At 39.5% G+C, this 17,197-nt stretch overlaps 1 protein-coding gene across 9 annotated transcripts in view; it reads right to left on the reverse strand.

Moving 5' to 3' along the window:
- Nucleotides 1–17,197, reverse strand: part of LOC133609784 (uncharacterized) — a 243,781-nt gene that overhangs the window by 44,242 nt on the left and 182,342 nt on the right. For all 9 annotated transcript variants that reach the window (XM_072913470.1, XM_061965731.2, XM_061965728.2 and 6 more), the window contains 3 exons: nucleotides 14,189–14,452; nucleotides 4,170–4,344; nucleotides 3,885–3,947 (listed from right to left, as the gene is read on the reverse strand). In XM_072913470.1, the coding sequence (XP_072769571.1) occupies nucleotides 3,885–3,947; nucleotides 4,170–4,344; nucleotides 14,189–14,452 (502 nt within the window). The remainder of the gene's footprint in view (nucleotides 1–3,884; nucleotides 3,948–4,169; nucleotides 4,345–14,188; nucleotides 14,453–17,197) is intronic.

Genomic DNA, 17,197 nt, shown 5'->3' on the forward strand with positions numbered 1-17,197 from the left:
CTGTTAGTTAGTTCACAACATAACTCAAAAAAATATGAGTTGATTTTAAACTTTCAGAAAATGTCAGAAATGGATTTTAAAAAATGATTAGATTTTGGTGGCTTATCCGGATCACTGTCTGGATGTTTTTTTTCCAGATCTTTTACTATTGGGAGCTACTGCCTGGCAGAGGTGTATATATGCTTTCTGAGTACTTTTCTATAGAATGTGTTTTGTGTTCATACAGTATTTGTAGGTGTCTGGAACAGATACATTTGATTTCCATTGTTTTTTATGGTTAAAAAAAAATAGCTTTGGTTTTCTTACGATTCTGTCTTCAAAGACCTTTCGGAACAGATTGCTGACAAAAAAAAAAGAGGTAACAACGGTATGCATTAAGTATTTTGCAGAGGGACTTTAGGGGGGCAAAAAAGCAGGCTTCGCTACATTCCGCAGAAATCAATGGTCAACTTTTACAACTGTGCCATCAGCAGTGTCCTCACTTACGGATTTTTAGTGTGGTTTGCTAGCTGCACTAAAGCGAACCAACAGGCCCTCCAGCGAGTGGTTAAAGCGGCGGGGAAAATTACAAGGACGATACTCCCAGAGATGAGTGCCATGTACACAACTCGCTGCCTAAAGCGAGTACACAACATCCTGAAGGACAGATACCACCCAGCACATGGCCTCTTCAACCTGCTACCCTCTGGAAGGAGGTATAGATCGATTCGTGCCAGGACCACCAGAATGTCTCACAGTCTGTATCCCCAGGCTGTGAGACTGCTAAATGAACAGTCTGCCCTTTTGCTGCCCCAGACCATCTTATTACCTCACTCTTCACCACCTCAATAATTGTGCTCTGGACATTGCATTGCTGCAACATCAACGTAACACCCATCAGACGCGATCTTCCTGACAATGCTAAAATGCTAAAATGTAAACTATTGTCAACCTGCACATCAATGCAGTTTTTATGCCGCTGGACAAAGCTCAAACAAAATCTCGTTGTTCATGTATAACTTAAGTGTTATTATGACAATGACAATAAAGGAATTGATTGATGTATTAAAGCCTGGCGCTCTACCACCTAGCCATCTTCAATAAAGTTAAAAGTGATGTTGCATGTTCATTTATACATTTTCAATTATCATTTATATATATCACATTGTTTATCATTATCATTATATATACAGTGCATCCGGAAGGTATTCACAATGCTTCACTTTTTCCACATTTCGTTACGTTAAAGCCAAATTCCAAAATGGAACACATTCATTTTTGTCCTCAAAATTCACACAAAATACCCCAAAATGACATTTTGAAAAGTTTTTGTTTTTTTTAAACAAAAAAAATTGCACATTTATTGTACATTAGTATTCACAGCCTTTGCTCAATACTTTGTTGATGCACCTTTGGCAGACATTACAGCCTCAAGTATTTTGGAATACAAGGCCACAACTTGGCACACATATCTTTGGGCAGTTTGGCCCATTCCTCTTTGCAGCACCTCTCAAGCTCCATCAGGTTGGATAGGAAGCGTCGGTGCGCAGCCGTTTTCAGATATCTCCAGAGATTTTCAATCGGATTCAAGTCTGGGCTCTGGCTGGGACAAGGACATTTACAGAGTTGTCCTGAAGCCATTCCTTGAATATCTTGACTTCACGCTTGGTTTGTGCTCTGCCATGCACTGTCAAGTGTGGGACCTTATATATAGACAGGTGTGTGCCTTTCCAAATCACGTCCAACCAACTGAATTTACCACAGGTGTGCTCAAATTATGCTGTAGGAACATCTCAAGGATGATCAGTTGAAACATGAGCTCACTTTTGATTAGATTTTGTAGTTTTTTTAATTTGTAATGAATTTGCAATGATATCTAAAAAACCTATTTCACATTGTCATTATGGGTTATTGTGTGTAGAATGTTGATGACAAACATTTTTTTTTTCAATTTTGAAACAAGGCTTTAACAAAGGATGGAAAAACTGAAGCACTGAATTAGAGATGTCCGATAATATCGGCCTGCCGATATTATCGGCCGATAAATGCTTTAAAATTGAATATCGGAAATTATCGGTATCAGTTTCAAAAAGTAAAATTAATGACTTTTTAAAACGCTGCTGTACGGAGCGGTACACGGACGTAGGGAGAAGTAAAGAGCAGTCGCGTCTCCCAGTCAGCAGCCCCTCCCCTCTCCCCTCTCCCACACACAACACAGGAGTCGACGATTGCAGCATGAGAGGTTTACTGGCGACGCTTGATGACCTCATCAAACCGCCGCGAGCGGAGCATAACAATAACAAGAGTGTGTTGTTGCCGGTGCTGTAGCCGTGGCTAACAAGCGAGCTCGCTCGGTGACTAACTAATGACACCATGTCCATGTTTTGGGATTATTTTAAAGTGTGTCTAACGGATAAAAAACTGGCAATTTGCAATGACTGCAAAAAGTTGGTTATGTGAGGAGGAACCAAGACGTCTTCCATTAATACCAGCAATTTGATCTCCCATCTCTTCAAGAATCATAAGGAGATACACGATGAATACAAGTGGAAGATGGATGAAAAGCAAACACAGAAAAAAAGTAGTACCACACAGTTGTCGCTTAAAGACTCCGCCGAGAAAAAACAAAAATACAACAAAAACCACCCCAAGGCGAAAGCCCACGTTGTGGTCAGGGACAACGCAAGCAGTATGGCAAAAACTACGGTGGCTAGTCTGCCCTGCATGGCGCACACTTTGCAGCTTGCAGTGAACGGAGGTTCCCTGTCTTAACGCAGCATTTCAGAAGCTCTGACTGACTGCTAGGCCACTTCAAGCACTCACCACTAGCTTGCAGCACATTTGTGTTACTCATACAAATACGATAGAGCAGGGCAGATTGAGCCCAGTTTATACTGTTATACAGTATGCCAGGCAGTCTTGCACTAAAGCTACTATGTTGTTTACTTTATTACTCTAGTATACTCTGGATTCAAGCTGTGTGCCTTCATTGTTTTTGTAGCTGTTGTTTTGAGGCATGTTAAAACAAATAATGCACTTTGTGAAAGTCAAAGTATAGTATTTCCCATAGTTGTAGTGAGTATCACGATTATCTCAGAGAGAGCATGTCCCAAATTCCAAGCTGCTGTTTTGAAGCATGTTAAAAAAAATTATGCACTTTGTGACTTCTATAATAAATATGGCAGTGCCAGGTTGGCACTTTTTTCCATAACTTGAGTTGATTTATTTTGGAAAACCTTGTTACATTGTTTACTGCATCCAGCGGGGCATCACAACAGAATTAGGTATAATAATGTGTTAATTCCACGACTGTACACTGTATATCGGTATCGGTTGATATCGGAATCGGTAATTAAGAGTTGGACAATATCGGATATCGGCAAAAAAGCCATTATCGGACATCTCTACACTCAATACTTTTTGGATGCACTTTAAAGTGTGTTAAATGGTAATATGTGTGGGTGTCTTAAACAAATTAATTTGATTTACATTATTTCTGATGCAAAAAAAATACTTTGCTTTCCGTACAATTCTGTTTGTGTTTGACCTTTCAAAATTAATGACTAACAAAAACCGAGGTATACTGAGTATATTTGAGCCTCTATGTATAAATCTGACCATGTGTCAAGTAGGATTTTCTCTACTGCAGTGTAAATTGTGCACACAAATGTTGTTAGTTAGTCCATCTTAGAAACAGAATGTTGCAAATCACTAAGAGCCCAACAGGAGTTTGCAGATAGTACCTATGATGAGTGTATGTGTTATACTTCTTTGTTTCCCGTCAGACCTTGTAAGTAACAACCCACTATTATTTATTGTTATGTTTAATCTGTGGACTTTAATATAATTAATTGTACACATCCATCCATCCATTTTCTACAGACGACAAAAAAAGAACGTTATACCTGTGGAAGTTTTTAGAGTGCTGGGCTTCTTCTCCACACCTGATTGGCTGTCTGTCCTCGAGGCTGAAAAAGATTATAACCACAATTGTCTTTTTAAAATGCATCTACTTACCCGCACAAACAAACTTGTCTTCTTTTCTGTAAGCTCCACAACTTTGTACATTTTATACATCACACAGCAAGTGGGGGAAACATGTCAAATCAGCTTTCTAGAAAGATGTCATGTCATTTGATGTCACGCAGGCGTCACATGGCATTATTTGTGTGGAGACATGTCTGCCTTACCCGGCGGCTTTTTGGGGGCGGTAGTGCGAGCTGATGTTGTCGTACGCGTTGATGTTGTTGTTCTCGTGGTCGATGTTGTGCTCGTTGTTCCATTTTTGATGGCGGCAGACGAGCCTGCTTGACTTGAGGCAGCAGTACCAGCCTTTGGCACGGGGGGGCGCCTCTCTGCGAGAGTCTGTTGTGATGACACAGAAAGTCAATTATAGGAACACAAAATACACTTATTTTCAACATTATGAATATGTTTATAATAAATAAATAGACCGACTATAAGGACTTAATGGAACATAAATCTGATCCGAAATGATTAACAATCATTGTGATATGACATACAGCTGAATGCTCCATTATAAGCTGAATGCTGCGATACTAACTGATGAGCAGACAAGATGATGAACTGATAAAAGCAGATAAACTGATACTAACTGATGAACTGACTCAAGGTGATGGACTGATACTAACTATTGGACTAATAATTCATGAATGATACACGATGATGAACTGATACTGATAACTGATACAAGAAAATGAACTGTACAAGATGATGAAATGATACACGCTGATAATAACTGATGGACTGATACAGTATGAAACTGATACAAGATAAAGAACAGAGAAGCTGATCGACTGACACCAACTGATACAAGCTGATGGGACGGATACTTACTATTGGACTGATACTGATACTAATAAACTGACACAAGCTGGTAACTGGTAATCTGATGCAAGCTGATGAACTCATATTAATTTATAGACTGATACAAGATTATGACCTGATACAAGCTGATACACTGATACTACTGGTGGACCAATACAAGCTGACAGACTGATATTGATAAAAGATGACGAACTGATATAAGCTGATGGACTGATACTAAAAAATACAAGATGATTAGGAATGCCATGGTATGAAAATTTCTTACCACGGTTATTGTCACCAAAATTATCTCGGCTGTCATTATTATAGGAGTAATTTTAAATATGCTCAAAATTTTCATAAACTACTTATACTGAAATCCTTTAACCAAGTTTTATTTTTTAAAAACACAAACAACACATTCAAAATGTATACATGCACCTCAACACAAGCATTATAAACAAAGTAATATGGCAGAATTGATTGAAACTTTTATTAGTAGATTGCACAGTACAGTACATATTCCGTACAATTGACCACTAAATGGTAACACACGAATACGTTTTTCAACTTGTTTAAGTCGGGGTCCTCCGTGCGTCGGTTGAGGTGGGCGGGGTTGGGGGGGAGGCGAGGTTTGGTGGTAGCGGGGGTGTATAATGTAGCCCGTAAGAGTTAGGGATGCATGGGATTCTGGGTATTTGTTCTGTTGTGTTTATGTTGTGTTACAGTGCGGATGTTCTCCCGAAATGTGTTTGTCATTCTTGTTTGGTGTGGGTTCACAGTGTGGCACATATTAGTAAGAGTATTAAAGTTGTTTATATCACAACCCTTAGTGTAACCTGTATGGCTGTTGACCAAGTATGCCTTGCAGTCACTTACGTGTGTAAGGAGAGGCCGCATACTACATGTGACCGGGTCGGCACGCAGATAGCATGGTGTAAAAGCGGACGCGACGACATGTTGTAGAGGACGTTAAAGGCAGTGCCATCACGGCACGCCCTCTATATTGTTGTCCGTGTGAAAATCGGAGAATGTTTGCCCCGGGAGATTTCCGGGAGAGGCACTGAAATCCGGAAACCTCCCGGAAAAATCGGGGGGGTCGGCAAGTATGCAGCTGAGCCGCATCAGAGTGATCAAAGAGCCGCATGCGGCTTCGGAGCCGCGGGTTGCCGACCCCTGATCTAGATAAAAATAGTGTTCATTTATGCGATCTAGTCCTATACATAAGGCTGCAAATTGTATTTAAAATAATAATTAAGGTTATTTTTATCAATATTGTAATCATGATTATCAATCAGGATTATTCATCATGTTAGGTAAAACAGTGTTGGGGTGTGAACGCAACGCCATCATCCATCCATCCATCCATCCATCTTCTACCGCTTATTCCCTTTGGGGTCGCGGGGGGCGCTGGAGCCTATCTCAGCTACAATCGGGCGGAAGGCGGGGTACACCCTGGACAAGTCGCCACCTCATCGCAGGGCCAACACAGATAGACAGACAACATTCACACTCACATCCACACACTAGGGCCAATTTAGTGTTGCCAATCAACTTATCCCCAGGTGCATGTCTTTGGAAGTGGGAGGAAGCCGGAGTACCCGGAGGGAACCCACGCAGTCACGGGGAGGACATGCAAACTCCACACAGAAAGATCCCGAGCCCGGGATTGAACCCAAGACTACTCAGGACCTTCGTACATTAATATCTAATAAAAATGCTATAGATAAACGTTATCTAAATATTTAAAGACAAATATTTGTGTTTTTCTTCTTTAATAGTATCAGTGGGTAAAATTTGTATTACATGATGCCTTAATTTGTATTTTTACATTTTCATAGAGAGGTATTTAAAAAAATATATACATACATTTACATGTACTAATGTGTGTACATGTACATGTTGTATCGGGACAGATCCACTGAGAGATTGAGCAGAAATTTCTCGTATAGGAATTAACTATACGCCATAAATCATTAACAAAATGCTATGTCACATGAATGGTTATTAAAGTAATAACCATTGGGGACGGCGTGGCGCAGTTGGCAGAGTGGCCGTGCCAGCAACCTGTTCAATCACCAGCTTCGACCAACCTAGTCACGTCCGTTGTGTACTTGAGCACGACACTTCACCCTTGCTCCTGATGGGTCGTGGTTAGGGCCTTGCATGGCAGCTCCCGCCATCAGTGTGTGAATGTGTGTGTGAATGGGTGAATGTGGAAATAGTGTCAAAGCGCTTTGAGTACCTTGAAGGTAGAAAAGCGCTATACAAGTATAATCCATTTACCATTTACTTTGTGGAATGAAAAAAATCACAAGTAATGTAAAAAACATGGTTTTTACTTTTTTGATATCAATATAAAACACAAAGCAGTTTGGCTAATGAAGGTTTGCTAGCTGCACTAAAGCGAACCAACAGGCCCTCCAGCGAGTGGTTAAAACGGCGGGGGAAATTACAAGGACGATACTCCCAGAGATGAGTGCCATGTACACAACTCGCTGCCTAAAGCGAGTACACAACATCCTGAAGGACAGATACCACCCAGCACATGACCTCTTCAACCTACTACCCTCTGGAAGGAGGTATAGATCGATTCGCGCCAGGACCACCAGAATGTCTCACAGTCTGTATCCCCAGGCTGTGAGACTGCTAAATGAACAGCCTGCCCCTTTGCTGCCCCGGACCATCTTATTACCTCACTCTTCACCACCTCAATAATTGTGCTCTGGACATTGCATTGCTGCAACATCAACGTAACACCCATCAGACATCTGACTGTTCCCACCGCCACGTCCCTCTTATCGCGATCTTCCTGACAATGCTAAAATGCTCAAATGTAAACTATTGTCTACCTGCACATCAATGTAGTTTCTATGCCGCTGGACAAAGCTCAAACAAAATCTCGTTGTTAATGTAGGACTTAAGTGTTATTATGACAATGACAATAAAGGAATTGATTGATTGATTGATAAAGTCAAATAAACAAGGTTTTGTTTTTCAACAAATGTATTTCAGTGCAGCAGTTTAGCCAAAGAAAATAAACACACAATTTTTGTGCCTCACCGACAACTCAGCCACCGTTCAATCGATAAGATGACAAAACATTTAGCTAGTATTGATGTTATTGGAACACTAACAAAGTTAGCAGTTAAATAAAGGACGTTTGAGCATTCCAGTCAACAAACTAAAGACCTTATAAACATGTTGTGACAACGTTCCCGACACATCGCCTGCTGCATGGTAACTCTCAGTCCCAGCAGCTGATGGAAGGACGCTAGTTGCACGTTCAAAATAAAACTGCAACATCAAATATTTTTATCCTCCAACAGCATTGCGCTCTTAAATGCACGCCAAGACTCCACGGAAGTAGAAGCGAGTGAAATGAAATGAAACGAAGCGATCGGCTCAGTTTACTCAGAGGGAACATTATCTCTGCGACGCTTCAGTTTTCAGGAAGTAAGCAGTGTTGCCTAAAATGCATTAATAAATGGATTTTTTTCTGTAATTAAAAATGTAAACCGTATTACTAACCGTCTCGAATTTTATCGCAGTTTATCATTATACTGTTTACCGTTACATCCCTAAAGATGATGAACTGATAATAACTGATGAACTCATACAAGACGATGTACTGATACTAACTAATGGACTGATACTAGCTAAATAATTGATACAATCGAATGAATTGATACTAACTGATGGACTGCTACAAGCTGATGAACTGTACAAGATGATGGACTGATAATAACTGGTGGAATCATACAGGATAAATAACTGATGGATTGATACTAACTGATGAACTATTTCAAGATGATGAACTGATGCAGTCTACCTTGTCTGTATGCACATGTGAGCAAGTTTTAATGTTGTAAATGTGATGTTTTATGTGTTGTTTACTGTTTTTAATGTAACCTTGCTGCTGCCCTCTTGGCCAGGTCTCCCTTGAAAAAGAGATCTTTGATCTCAATGGGATTTTTTTTACCTGGTTAAATAAAGGCTAAATAAAAAAAATAAAAAAATAAAAATAAAACCTGCAGAACAGATACAAACTGATGAACTGATACAAGCTGATGGACTGATAGAGGCTGTAAAACCAATTCAACTAATGAACTGATACAAGCTGATGAACTGATACAAGCTTTTGGACCGATACAAGCTGTAAAACCAATTCAACTAATGAACTGATACGTGCTGATTAACTGATACATGCTGTAAACTCAATTCAACTTATGAACTGATATATATGATATAAGATGAAAAAAAAGATTCAACTGATGAACTGATACAAGCTGCACCATGAAGAGATTTTATCGGCCCCCTGGCAACACATGTAGTTATGGGGGACACCAAAAGAGGGGGGCAAAGTGCTGGTAAGACAGTCAATTTTCGGTGGTCAGCATATCAATTTAAATTTAAAATAGTATCAAAACAAAGGGTTATGTATACAGTAGTACTTTTCTAATGACACAAGCCAAAAACCTCAGTTTTACTCATCAACGCATAATTGCTCAATTTGTAAGGATCAAAACACATTAGCATGTGGACAAATAGCCAAAACACAGTAAAAAGTGTGAAAAATATTGTCTGTGTGGACATAGTCTAATGTTATATGCATGAAAAATAGTTAATGTGCTTCATAAGAAAACATTCTAGTTAAGCAATGATTCAGATGCTGATATTTTAATTTTCCTGAGGGAACTCTCCTGAAGGAATCAATAAAGTACTCTCTATCTATCTATTTGTAGCACTGATGGATTTGAAATAGCTCTAACTCCAACTCCTTAGGGAATACACTGTTCATTTGAAGTACTTATGTATCAAGTTTGGAGTCTGGACTGCTGTTAAAATGAGTATTTGTTTGTCGGCTTGGTTTTCTTTTAGTCATGCTTTCAATAAATATCGGTAATCATCAACAAAAATCAGACTAACTCAAGTCAATTAAGTGTCTTGGTGATTATGTCATGTTTAATAGTGCTGGGTCAAATGATACTGAAGCATTGATGCCTTATAAAACACAGAGTTATACTGTGTCCATCGATACCTCAATGTGTGCATCAATTAAAGAAAAATACAAGAAATGACCGACTGTGTTTATCAAGAAGATCCTCTACAATAAACAAACAAATACAAATTGTAAACCGTTCACATCTTTGTAAGGGTTTACACCTATTAAATCAGCAGGGGATGAAATACTGATTCTTCACGCTGTAAGTACATTATTTATGGGGGACATGTTAGGGTGAAACAGTTCAGTTTGAATCTTGTCGCAGTTTGTGGTCCAATTTTGGGTTTCATGTTCATTGTTGTTTTTTTTAACACTCAGAATATCATATATCCCAATAATCCACCATTACTATTTATCAGTTGTGGTTCTTACAATATTATTTTATAAAATAAAACTTAAATGGCTCATACAACTCTGGCGATTGAATTAGTGTAAACCACGTAATATGTTAGTTCCTCCAGAAATCCGCAAATTCAACCAATCCCCGCAAATTATGTGCAGCCTCACAATGTTGACAACCGCACATTATGGCCAAAATTTTTTGTATCTGAGCGCCGCTCAAACGCGCACGTAAACTGTGTAATCAAAACGTATGTTTGTTTCTTTTGTAGACGAAGCAAGAACAGTAACATGTAACAGTGATCAACTCTTTATTGATCAAAAAACACAATTGTCGTCCTCCCGTGATACTCAGACCTACTTCCTTTTCCAGTCTACAGCGTTAAGCCTTCTGGGTAATGTGTATAAACATCTACTGACTAGCTGACATATATTTATATATTTATTTATCCACCGTAAGACAATTAAGAACATATTTTCAATTGCATTGCTGACCTAGCAAAGAGACAACATTTACATGTTAGAGATGTTGAAGTATGATAATCTCCTGATTATGGTTATGGCCAAAATAATAATTAAAGATTAATATTAATACAAATAATCTTAACTATTATTTTGGCCAAAATAATAATTAAAGATTAATATTCATACAAATAATCTTAATTATTATTTTGGCCATAATCATGCAGTCATATGTATAAGACTAGATCTCATACATTAATTATTTTTTCATTTATATGGACAAAACGTGCAGTTATGTCTTATGGCCATCAGGTGCCATCTCTCACAATTTCCACATTTATTTATGTTATTATTGTGTTTCTGCCATATTACTTTCTTTATAATGCTTGTGTTGCTTTCATATGCATATTCAATTTGTACTTAGGTACATACATACATTTTAAATGTTTTTTTGTTTTTTTTAATAAAAAACTTTGTGAAAAGATTTCAGTATAAGTAGTTTTTAATGCTTTTTAAAACTGTTAAGCAGACAAAAACTTACAGCGATAATAAAGATAACCGTGATAATTTTTGTCACAATAACCGTGTTTTTTAAATACCGTAACATCCCTAATTGCATGGTATATTTTGTAGGCAGATGACACAGATTCTTAACATTTTTAAAATGTTACATTCTTGTGTAATTTCCACATGTTTTATTTTGTTCAAGTCTACAGAACTAGAGTCTAAGGAGTTTTTGTATGCTATGCGCCTTTTAAGACCTCACTGGTGGCTTTAGAAGGTCATGTTAGCACAAAACCAAACAAAATGTATGTTAATCCACCTTTTTGGTTCTCTTTTTTATCCAAATAAGAATCAATAAGAGAACCACCAATAAATAACCAAATCGTTAAGCAGAATCGATACCGTAAAAATTAGAGATGTCCGATAATATCGAACTGCCGATATTATCGGCCGATAAATGCTTTAAAATGTAATATCAGAAATTATCGGTATCGGTTTCACAATTTTCGGTATCGGTTTCAAAAAGTAAAATGTATGACTTTTTAAAACGCCGCTGTGTACACGGACGTAGGGAGAAGAACAGAGCGCCAATAAACCTTAAAGGCACTGCCTTTGTGTGCCGGCCCAATCACATAATATCTACGGCTTTTCACACACACAAGTGCATGCAAGGCATTCTTGGTCACACTGAGGGTGGCCGTATAAACAACTTTAACACTGTTACAAATATGCGCCACACTGTGAACCCACACCAAACAAGAATGACAAACACATTTCGGGACAACATCCGCACCGTAACACAACATAAACACAACAGAACAAATACCAAGAACCCCTTGCAGCACTAACTCTTCCAGGACGCTACAATATACACCCCACGCTACTCCCCCCCAACCCCGCCCACCTCTACCTCCTGCATGTCCCAAATTCCAAGCTGCTGTTTTGAGGCATGTTAAAAAAAAATAATGCACTTTGTGACTTCAATAATAAATATGGCAGTGCCATGTTGGCATTTTTTTCCATAACTTCCATCCATCCATCCATCTTCTTCCGCTTATCCGAGGTCGGGTCGCGGGGGCAGCAGCTTAAGCAGGGAAGCCCAGACTTCCCTCTCCCCAGCCACTTCGTCCAGCTCCTCCCGGGGGATCCCGAGACGTTCCCAGGCCAGCCGGGCGAGATAGTCTTCCCAGCGTGTCCTGGGTCTTCCCCGTGGCCTCCTACCGGTCGGACGTGCCTGAAACACCTTCCTAGGGAGGCGTTCGGGTGGCATCCTGACCAGATGCCCGAACCACCTCCTCTGGCTCCTCTCGATGTGGAGGAGCAGCGGCTTTACTTTGAGCTCCCCCCGAATGACAGAGCTTCTCACCCTATCTCTAAGGGAGAGCCCCGCCACTCGGCGGAGGAAACTCATTTCGGCCGCTTGTACCCGTGATCTTGTCCTTTCGGTCATGACCCAAAGCTCATGACCATAGGTGAGGATGGGAACGTAGATCGACCGGTAAATCGAGAGCTTTGCCTTCCGGCTCAGCTCCTTCTTCACCACAACGGATCGATACAGCGTCCGCATTACTGAAGACGCCGCACCGATCCGCCTGTCGATCTCACGATCCACTCTTCCCCCACTCGTGAACAAGACTCCGAGGTACTTGAACTCCTCCATAACTTGAGTTGATTTATTTTGGAAAACCTTGTTACATTGTTTAATGCATCCAGCGGGGCATCACAACAAAATTAGGCATAATAATGTGTTAATTCCATGACTGTATATATCGGTATCGGTTGATATCGGAATCGGTAATTAAGAGTTGGACAATATCCAAATATCCACCAAAAGCCATCCGTAACCTCTCTCCATCATATCTCTCTGACCTGATCCATGTCGCCACGCCCTCACGTTCCCTAAGATCCTCTTCATCCATCCATCTCACTGTCCCTTTATTTAAACTGTCCACCATGGGTGCCCGAGCTTTCAGCCGCTCTGCCCCACATCATTGGAACTCTTTACCACCAGACCTTCATAACTTAGACTCAATATCCCTCTTCAAATCAAGACTCAAAACACACCTATTCCTGACCGCTTATTCATTGTAATCATCTTTTCTTTTCTCTTTGTTGTTGTTTTTTTTATCCAATTTGATTTAATTGTTGTGATTTTGTACGGTGTCCTTGAGTGCCCAGAAAGGCGCCTTATAAATAAAATGTATTATTATTATTATTATCGGAATATCGGATATCGGCAAAAAAGCCATTATCGGACATCTCTAGTAAAAATCGTATCAATTCCCATTCCTACTCATAACAAATTCATAAATTCTAAAGTTGATAAAATTGTATTTGAAAAAAAAAAAGAAGCTTAGAAAAATTGCACATTTTGCTGCAACTTCCTGAAAAAGCTGCCGAAAACTGTGGCATTTTAGGTTGTGCTAATCACATTCAATATCCATCCATCCATTTTCTACCGCTTGTCCCGTTCGTGTTGCGGTGCTGCTGGAGCCTATTTCAGCAGCATTCGGGCGGAAGGCGGGGTACACCCTGGACAATATCACCTTTTTTATTGACTTCTGGTATATAAATGCAGTTTTTTATGTTTTGCTTAGCTCCTTTATCTACACCAGGGGTCGGGAACCTTTTTGGCTGAGAGAGCCATGAAAGCCAAATATTTTAAAATGTATTTCCGTGAGAGCCATATAATATTTTGTAACACTGAATACAACTAGATGCGTGCATTTTTAAGTAAGACCATATTTTTTGAGTATAATAAGTCTCTTATTCTTTTTAATAACATTGTTATTCTGAAGTTAACCAATAATAAATAAAATACTACTTACCATTAATGCGACTTCTTGAACAGGTGCGGTAGAAAACGGATGGATGGATTAAAATGCATGAGAATGTTTTATATTTTGAACGTAATTTTTAACACTGTGATTACCAGCTGAATTATTCATTATTTATCGTGTTAAGCAATGTCAGCTAAGATTTATCTGAGAGCCAGATGCAGTCATTAAAAGAGCCACATTTGGCTCTAGAGACATAGGTTCCCTACCCCTGCTCTACACCATAAAATCATACCTTGGGTTTGACGTCACGTGTTGTAGTAGTAGTGGTGGCTGACGATGAGGGGCGGCTTGTAGTGTTGGAGGAAGGCCGCCTTGGGCCAGCAGCAGCCGTCGATGGGGCCTTTGTGGTTGTGTTTTTTTTGTCTGAGATGGCGGTGGCTGATGGAGGCGTGGGGCGCTTTGTGGTTGTTGCTGCAGAACTGCTACCAGCAGCGGCTGTGACCTGCCGTGTTTTGGCGGCGGCACTCGGTTTGGTTGCAGCCGTAACTCCAGCAGGCTGATCCACATGATGGATGGAGAGCAAAATAGAGCAAACAGAAGAATAAAATGGGGACAACAGTCTAAAACAGCACATTTGTCAATATAAACAAGTATAAAATAATTATAGTTGCATATTACTTACACATACAAAGTCTCCAAGGCAGAAGCATATTAGAAAGTATCCAGTAACAAGTGTGTCCGCATAATTTGATTTACTGCGCCATGAGCTTAACTTCATGAATTATGGTGATGTGTCACCCCCCAGAAAATTACCACTCCATCTCACCGCAAAGACAGCATAAGTCCATTCCAGACCGTCAATAATAAATAGTTTTGTGTTTTGCATACCTACCATTGTTCTCTGTTTGACTAATTTCACTTGTCAAACCTTTTTTAACATCCCACACTATAACATAAAAGTATCAATATCAGTATCAGCCAGTCCGCCAAGCTCCAATCTTGGTTTCGTATCAGAAGTGAAAAAAATGTATGGGGGACACTCCTAGTGATTAAGGATGTTGAAATGTTACACATTAATAATACAGTTTGACTCAGCAACATAATCTTTCTACTACTTGTGGGGGAAAAACTGAAACTAGGACCAGTATCATGGAATGAATTGTGTTTGACTTTAGCGCCCTTCACTGTTCAGTAATGGTAAAAAAGTGCTAGTACAATCTGCTAAAAGTAGCTTGTATTATGAATCGTATTGCCAGTGAAGTATTATTCCTAAGATAATAAATGGTTATACTGTATAATCAACTACTTGAAAATGACCTTAATGGAGTAAACTTGGAAATATAAGAGTAGTAATTGACTCCAGGTAATTTACACTAAGTACCGTATTTTTTGGACTATAAGTCGCAGTTTTTTTCATAGTTTGGCCGGGGGTGCGACTTATACTCAGGAGCGACTTATGTGTGAAATTATTAACACATTACCGTAAAATATCAAATAATATTATTTAGCTCATTCATGTAAGAGACTAGACGTATAAGATGTCATGGGATTTAACGATTAGGAGTGACAGATTGTTTGGTAAACGTATAGCATGTTCTATATGTTATAGTTATTTGAATGACTCTTACCATAATATGTTACGTTAACATACCAGGCACGTTCTCAGTTGGTTATTTATGCATCATATAACGTACACTTATTCTGCCTGTTGTTCACTATTCTTTATTTATTTTAAATTGCCTTTCAAATGTCTATTCTTGGTGTTGGGTTTTATCAAATAAATGTACCCAAAAAATGGGACTTATACTCCAGTGCGACTTATATATGTTTTTTTCCTTCTTTAGTATGCATTTTCGGCAGGTGCGCCTTATACTCCGGTGCGACTTATACTCCGAAAAATACGGTATGTTAGATTCCACACATTTCAAATCTAATCAGGATCTTGAGCTGAAAATGAATCCTTGAAGTGTGAAAATCCTTGCTGGTAGAAATGAGGCAAAAAAACAACAACGTACCAACATGTTCTTAGAACTCCTTGGCAATACTGTTTTGATATCATCAAAATCAAATGTGTTCCTGCTTCTACATCAACTGCTAATCCTTGGAATGTTTGAATACAATCTTATTATAATTTGTAAATACTTGTATAAAATGTAATGAGTTGACCTTTGGCTCCAGGTACTACTGACAAGTAGTTCGACACTCAAAATAGGTATACGATACTGACTAAATTGAGGAAATGGCCACACTGAGTGTAAAGTATCTCTTTTTTAAATTTGATTAATGAGCCTGATGTTACCATCATAACATGATGACATTTCAATTTACAAAGGATTAAATCAGGGGTCTCAGACACGCGGCCCGCAGGCCAATTACGGCCGGCGAGACGTTATTTTGAAGCCCGCACCTTAATATGAAAATGTAATGTTAGTGCGGCCCGCGAGTTTTATATGAATGGCGCTTGACAGTGTCAAACTTGCCAACCCTCCCGAATTTCAGGGCAACCATTCTCTCGAATGTCTTCACCCAAACAACAATATTAAGGGTGTGCCGTGATGTTACTGCCTTTAACGACCTCTACAACCAGTACAAACAGCGCTCCAACCCAGTCACATGTTGTATTTGGCTTCTGTACACACACGTAAGTGACTGCAAGACATACTTGGTCAACAGCCACACAGGTCATACTGAGGGTGGACATATAAACAAGTTTAACACTTTTACAAATATGCGCCACACTGTGAACCCACACCAAACAAGAACGACAAACACATTTCGGGAGAACATCTGCACCGTAAGACAACATAAACACAACAGAACAAATACCCAGAATCCCATGCAGCTCTAACTCTTCCGGGCTGCAATATACACCCCCGCTACAACCAAACCCCGCCCCCCCACACATCAACCCTGCCCTCCGTGCGTCGGTTGAGGTGGGCGTGGTTGTAGTAGGTGGTTGTTTGGTCAAAATGTTGCATAGATTATGTTTTACAGATCATCTTGAAGTCGTTTTATGCGGCTCACCTTGAACAGGGTCTTCTCCTTGTCATGTTTGTTGTACCGCTAGTTTTTGGCGCTTCCAAAGGAAGTCTACTGACAGATATAAGTCCAAGCTGTACAGTACTCTGTGTTAGATATGGCAACAGCGAAGGATGAATGCCACACAACAAGAGGATAGAGAAAAAAAAAATCTTATTGACTACGACAGGGAATACAATGGCGGATGTGCGTACATTTTCGGAATTTATACAGATCCCAAATACACATTAGCAGGAACCAATAGGTAAGGAAAGTTGGTTCT

The sequence above is a fragment of the Nerophis lumbriciformis genome, linkage group LG07, assembly GCF_033978685.3.
Source record: "Nerophis lumbriciformis linkage group LG07, RoL_Nlum_v2.1, whole genome shotgun sequence".
Lineage (NCBI taxonomy): Eukaryota > Metazoa > Chordata > Actinopteri > Syngnathiformes > Syngnathidae > Nerophis > Nerophis lumbriciformis.